Here is a 7,413-nt window from a genome sequence, read left to right on the forward strand (position 1 = left end):
TTACATTGTATACACAACCTAAAAGTGCCAGGCTACGTTTTAGGAAACCAATTGCTTTGGTCAACTTATAGGACAAAATAACATAAGCACCCAAACAAGTTTCTTGACATCAATTTTATTTTATAATAACCAAAATGTTAAAACAACTGGGCTGAATATTACATAAAGAAATCACACCTGTGTGAAGTGAGGGGCGCTCTTGTGCTATGATTAGGTGATGTAATGATGATGTAAAACAATCGGTAACAAAACAAACATTAAATTCTCTTTATTGTCAATAGTGTTTTTAAAACAAACTAAACACAAACATTAAACCTGCGCCCCTCAAAAATATACAATCAACAAAGCCTCACAAAACAATAAACACAAAATAATGTGAGGATATTCCGTTGAAAATAAAATGTGACTTGTGAAATATTTCTGTAATCTCTGAAAGCTTCAGTTCAGTTAGCCTAGATAGCTGGCCATTTACAAAGGAGACAGTGCACCCTAGTGGTAAGAGAGACTGTAATATTGTGATAAAGGTGGCTACAGGTCTCTAATTTAAGTTTTATTTAAAGTAGTTGTGCATCATGTTGCGCACCTAAAATGTCAGACTGAAGCATTATGCCTTCAGTCTGATACCAGGCTACTAAATGGCAAGCAACTGAAGTTGAAATACCTCTATGACAATAGGACGTGTGTTTGTGTTTTTGTGTTTCCAACTTTAAACACTGGGAACAGAACCAGTTTACTGAAACTGGTGGTGAATGAGTACAGGAGCTTTGCAAGATTTGAATATAAACCATACATAGACAGGATTCCAGACTCATAGTCTAGATATATTCCAAACAGGGTATAGCTTTCATTTTGAGGGTATTTAATTTTAAATGTACTTCCTGCAGAACATACCACAATATTTTTATCCACTATCTCAACACACCAACTCGTGTTGTCACTTTGCATCCCAAAATGAGCCGGGTAGGTGGGAAATCGCACCCTCCAGTAGTGCCTTCCTCCTGTGAAGGATTGCGAAGCCCTCACATGAAAACTACTTAACCTGTCTAGGTGTTCTTCACCTGGTTGGAGTATGGGGTATGAATTCCTGGCCATGGTCTTATCAGGAGACACCCAGATGTAGCGGCCGGCAGTCGTCAGATCAAAGGTGAGAGACTCTTTAACTGTGGAATAAGAATTAGAAAATGTGTAATTTGTCCGACATATTTTTATTTTATTTCTAAAACGTTTATTATCAGAGGTTTACTTACATCTGTCCATTGTAGACAGTAAAACCAAATTGCTTGTACAATCAATGTCCAGGGCTTTTGCAATGACAGGGCCTTGTTCTATTAACAGACAAAATGGAAATCAGAGGAATATAGCACATGTCGTCATGCTTTGCGTACAGGGTGACCGTTCAATAGAAGTGTGACCTGGTTGTTAGACTGGTCTCAGCTTTAACCACGTAACCCATTTAGGCCTGACGTCGAAATAAAAAAAAAGTCTTCTGAAAGAATATTCAAATATGTGTGCCGCATTTTCAAGATTTTTCAAAAATAGAAGACCTTTATTATAGAGCGTCGCAGTCCCTTTATTATAGAGCGTCGCAGTCCCGCGACGAGCGGCCTGGAAGAGAATTTCTCATTTTTCCCATAGAAGTTTCAGAAAGTATTTATTTAAAGACCTGTAAGCCTCGGACAAAGCCAACTTGGATGGTGACAAATCATGACAATAAACAAAAAAAATTGGGCCGAACAAATAATTAGAAAGAAGAAAAACAACAAAAAAAGTGTTGTACCCTGCCCTTTTTTTCGTCTAATTATTTGTTCGGCCCAAAAGAAATTGTGTTTATTGTTATGAGTTGTCATCATCCGAGAGGCTTACAGGTCTTTAACCCATTTAGACCTGGGAAAAGATACTACAAAGGCCTTCTAAATCCTGACAGTTTTCTGATGTTTCTATGTCAGTGGTTCTCAAACTATTTCATGTCAAGGACCCCCAGAAATATATGTAATTGGCCCCGGACCCCAATCTCAAAATAAATATGTTGTTCCACGCACCCCCCAGAAGCAAAGATTTGAGTTAAAAGCGCTCGCTCTGAGAGAATATCTATTCAAAGATTTGCGCCACATTTTCACGATTTTTCAAAAAATAGCAGATCTACAAGCTCGTAGCGTAGGTCATCAGGACCCACGACATTAGTTTATTCCAAAGGGAAGAAAATAATTGTAGCATGTTTGCTGAGGTTTCTGGAGACAGAATATTGTGTCATTGATGATGATGATGATGCTGCTTACCCTTCCATATAGCTGTGACAGCCTTCACTAGCTGTTCTCTGATGTCTCTGGATTCTGTTAGTTTCTCATCAGGGTCTAAGGCTGAATCATCAGAGGACTGGATTTTTGATGCTTGGTTTAAGCTACTTTGCAGTGAAGAATACACCTGAAATATCCATAAACATTGTGGGTCAATAACAGGTTTGAAGAACTATTTGGTTCACCTCTTTCTATTCAATGGTGACAAAAGGTGTCCAACGTGTTCACATGTTTCCTCTGAAAAGCTGTGTTTTCACTACAGGCCAGTATTTTACCTGCATAACATTATTATTATTCCTGGAGAAATTGGCTTGGAAATCCTTTCTACTGATTTGTGGCTACTAAAAATGCGATTGCCAGCCAGGCAATCAGCTGGTGTGTGTGGGTGTCATATGCGGTAAAGAACAATGCACAAGTGTTGGAGGAATTACTGTAGAAACATGATTTGTACTTCGTCGGTACGATGGTGTCGCACAGTGAACTTAGCAAATTTACAAGCCTACAATGCGTCGCATCCTTTGGACTTGAGGGCTTTTATGAGCTGACCTGTTGTTATTGAGAGTTAAATAGAAGACCATCACAGCACAGAACTATGTGAAATGAATGCCATGTGTTGAAAGAAAGAAAAAAAAACGGTGTAAAAATCTACTTTTTAAGAATTCTATATACATCATATTCATTTTCTATTTGTCTTGTGCTGCGAGTTTGTGCAGTTTGCGCAGTGGCATTGCATGAATACCAATGAAGTCGCCCTTTTACCAACTCGCACCGGGTGTACAGTAAAACTATGCCCAACTCTAAACATATTTCTAACCTTATTCTCATTCTGCGTCCCAGGGGAGATTCATTTGTGTCCGACTTTGGGGTGCCTTAGCCTCGAGCCCTACTGTAATTATATTTTATTCTTCAACTGAAATATTACTATTGATACTGTTCTTTTTCTCTCTCTCTCTTCCTGTATGTGCTCTGCGTTTCTTACTGCTGTACTGCCATTGGCAACTGAAATTCCCCTGCACGATCATTAAAGGTCTGTCTGTCATCATGTACACCATATTTCCTCCTTTTAAATGTTTGTTTTGTTACTACCAAACACACCAATTACGAAAACATCCTGGTGTTGTGAAATCCCACCTGGAGCACTGTGCAGGGATCAGTGCTTTTCAGACCGGCATCAATGTTGGACACCTTATCCTCAAGGCTTTTGCAGGTGGCTTCCATCGTTGCAACCTTGCTCTCAGTTTTCTGCAATAGCTTTTTCTCCTTTTCATCCATGAAAGTCATCAGTCGTCCCTTCACATCATTGATGGTAGATATCAGTCTGGAGAAATCCGCTACCAGCTCCTCCTTCTGAAACTTAGAAGATTCCTAACAAAGCAATAGATGGGAGTCAAATAATTATTCATTTGTATTATAATAACATTTTTACCAAATTACTGACTTTTGACTATAGACTCCTGAATTTACTCTGCACTTGCACTTTGCTGAACTTTGACACTGTGCTTAAATTCACTTGTATTCATTGTTAATAGACTTTTGATACTGTACAAAATATTCATCCAGATACAGTTGGACTGTTTATGTTGATAGACCTACTTAATTTGCTATAGCCATATATTATAGTCAATTTACATAATTAACTAATTCAGAGTGTGACCATATAGAGTATAGACTAGAGCTAGTTTGCATTTTTTCTTTGTGTTTCCTCCCCACTATGAAAACCATGATGGGAGGGGATTACCTTAAATGTCTCCATGTTCATCTGCGCTTTAAGGATGTCCATCTTTACATTGTGTGCGCTGTTTATTGTCGGGATCTTCTCATTTCGTAGCATTTTCTATTTAAGTACAAGTGACAACAGACCGTAAACTCAACAGAAATAACTTGTTTACATCAGGGGTTCCCAAAGTGGGGTCCGGGGACCCCTAGGGGTCCTTGAGGGAGTTCCAGGTAAATTATATAGTTTGGAACCAAATGGACCCTTATGGGTCTGTAACTCTGAGAGTGTACCCTAACGGGTCCATTTGTACACTCTCAGAGTTAAATTAATATTGATTTTACAATATGAATTGGGGTCCCAGAGATAGAAATGCCATTAAATGGGGGACCGTAGCATAATTCAGGTCAAAAACTGGGGGTCCTTGAAATGAAATTGGTTGAAAATCACTGCTAGAGCCGCACAAATCTTCTCTTATGGGGGTCTTTGGGAGATATTTTCAAATGGGGGGTCACAGGCTAATGAGTATCATTTTGGGGGTCCTTGACATGACAAAGTTTGGGAACCACTGGTTTACATTACATTCTGAAGAAACGAAACTGAAACTAACAGAACAGAACAGCAGAACAGCGTGTTTGCCCAACGAGTCACTCACATCACAATACCATTTATGATTTTATGACATGATGTGCAGCAGCCACTGCTTCCCTTTCTTACCTTTATTTGAGGGATCTGCTCAACTGCTGGCACCGTTTTGTGTGTCTTATGACGTGCTGCAACACATTTTTCACATATAAGCGCGTTATCTTGGAGAAAAAAATGATTCATCTCGTCTTCGTTATGTTGAGAACACATGACTTTGTTCTGTTTGGGGGTCTGGGTGACCTCTTCATCAGGCTGCAGCAGAAGACCTTTCTCTTTCTGCGGATCGTCTTGCCCTGCGGGTGGTTCGTCAGAGCGCAGGCCGCTGGCCAGCGACTCCATGATGAGGTTGACAGACAGAGCAGGTCTCTGAGGGAATCGTGTCAAACAGAGAGGACAGCTGATGTCCCCTTTGTCCCAGTAGGTCTGGATGCAGCTCCGGCAGAAGTTGTGCGCGCAGGGAAGGGTGGCCGGACTGCAGAACACCTCCAAACAGATGGAACAAGTCAGCTCCTCCACTGGAACACCGACTGTGGCTGTCGCCATTCCTTTAGAGAAGTGAAGAAGTCAAGAGAATCGAAACTCAGGAAGCAGCCAGGAATGGGTGGGGCAATATTATTATCTTGATAGCCCGCCCCGTATAAAATAGGACTGTTGTCTTCGGTCACAGGCCCAATCCCAATTGTCTCCCTCAAGCCCTGAGCCCTGAACCCTCATTGACTTTAGGGGGGCAGCCTTTTGTCCGACGACTCATAGGTCCGACGGGGCATAGGCCATAGGACAACTTTTGTTTTTTTCAGCCAAGTTTCATGTTTTAGGTTGTTATTAGAGAAAGTAAAAGATGAGTGTTAATTTTTTTTCTTTTGCTGCTTTCTTTCGTTTTAGGGATTTTAGCTGTTTTTGACAGGGGGGCGGGGGCATTCGAGCATGGGGCTAAATATGTATTTCTTTACAATTTTTTATTATTATTTACTATAGTCCTACTAGACCGCAAGAAATTACATCTGGCCACAAAAGATCACAGGATCTACTGAATGTGAAGGTAGCCTACTGGGGGGAAGCCACACTGTGTGTCATAGGCTCAATATGTCAGTTTGACACATTTGGTAGATCCGGTGATCTTTTGTGGCCAGATGTAATTTCTTGCGGTCTATAGTAGGACTATAGTAAATAATAAAAAAATAAATCGCTATAAAATGGTGTAAAAAAAAATACATATTTAGCCCCATGCTCGAATGCCCCCGCCCCCTGTCAAAAACAGCTAAAATCCCTAAAACGAAAGAAAGCAGCAAATGAAAAAAAAATTACACTCACCTTTTACTTTCTCTAATAACAACCTAAAACATGAACCTTTGTTGAAAAAAACTAAAGTTGTCCTTTAAGCCAAATTCAGATGCTATGATCGATTTGACCCTCAAGAGGGCGACAGTCAGTCATTGACTTACTCTAGGGGCCTTTTATTCTTTTGGGGCCTCAGTTCCTCTTGGGCCTCAAGGGTTCCTGGTATTTGTGATTTACGCCAGAACTGAAATGGTTACAGGAACAGGATGGTCTTAATCATTTTGTTAGCTGCCCATTATAGTTATAAGGGTTAATATTTGGACCTAGACTTGTGTTTTTATGCTTTGGTGGGGATTACCATTCTTTACATGGCATCATTTGAGATAGGTTCATTAGAGATGAAGAGATGAAATTATGACCAAGGTATTGTATCATGTATTATAGGCTCTAAATCAGTACTTTCATAAAAGTGAAAGAGATGAAAACACATCAAATGTACAGGCCTAGGCTACTTAATTTAATTAGGTTATTCTATTTCAGCCCTAAAGCACCTGTCAACATCTTGTCGCCTATTTTATTTTATTTTATTTTGTATTGTTATTTACATTTACACAGATACTGGGTCTGTTGTTGACCTGGTATCCTTGTTACTTTGTAGCAATTCATAGTTTTCTTGGCACTTTACAGTACCATTTACCATGTTTGGTGTGTATGTAATGTATTGCTTATTTTTCAGTCCAATGACATGGGCCAAGTTTTGTGGAATATCTTGCTCCATTAGCATGAGACATTTCTGATGTGAAATGGCATGAGGGACCCCCACAAAAAGAGCAGCCCAAAAATCGGCAAGCTGTGCACACACACATGTGCCCTTTTCTGGGGTTTGGGCACCCCATGCCCCCTCAGTGCTCTCTGCACGGCCCTGCAGGAATGTCTGTTAAATTATAAAATTATAAATTGTACTACAGATCAAGGACATTTAATTATGACTCTTTTGCCTCATAGAGAGTTTGTGTTGTCGTCGTCCCCCAGTGAAAATCTTAAGGAAAGTGGATCTTATTATGAGTCCTGAGAGTTAGCCGATCTCCCTGCTCCCTGCGATGCATTATGAGCTTGTATATTTTTGATTTCTGCCAAGATATTTAGTGACCTTTGGAATCAACTAAGCCCTAACTAGCCCTTGGGAATCCGGTCCAAAAATACTTAATCCATGCAAAAAACATGAATGAAAGGCACACTGCTGCGTTTTGGGGTTTTTTAGCTGCTTTTTTCCGCCGTTTTTTCCAAAAAACGGATCCAGTCTGCAAGGGCTTTTATTTAATATGATATTCCTTATATTTTGAAAGGAGCTACTCTTTCCCTCAAGATAATTGTCTGATCCAGACCAGTGGTTCTCAACCTGTTATGTGGGTCAGGACCCTCCAGGGGTGTGCCCACATGATTTGGGGGGTGTCCCCGACTCCCCAAAAGTGACAATTTAAG

The 7,413-nt window shown here is 40.2% G+C and overlaps 1 protein-coding gene across 1 annotated transcript; it reads right to left on the bottom strand.

Annotated features, from left to right (window-relative positions):
• Positions 1 to 107: 107 nt before the first annotated feature.
• On the bottom strand, positions 108 to 5,196 carry LOC306929307 (E3 ubiquitin-protein ligase TRIM17-like; the record flags this gene model as incomplete). The annotated part of the gene is made up of 6 exons (XM_079509748.1): positions 108 to 1,160; positions 1,248 to 1,325; positions 2,277 to 2,421; positions 3,426 to 3,659; positions 4,033 to 4,128; positions 4,726 to 5,196. 6 exons carry the CDS (start codon positions 5,194 to 5,196, stop codon positions 664 to 666), a joined length of 1,521 nt encoding a protein of 506 aa, XP_079365874.1. The 3' UTR covers positions 108 to 663.
• Between the last annotated feature and the right edge of the window lie 2,217 nt (positions 5,197 to 7,413).

This window comes from Electrona antarctica, assembly GCF_951216825.1.
Source record: "Electrona antarctica genome assembly, chromosome: 9".
Lineage (NCBI taxonomy): Eukaryota > Metazoa > Chordata > Actinopteri > Myctophiformes > Myctophidae > Electrona > Electrona antarctica.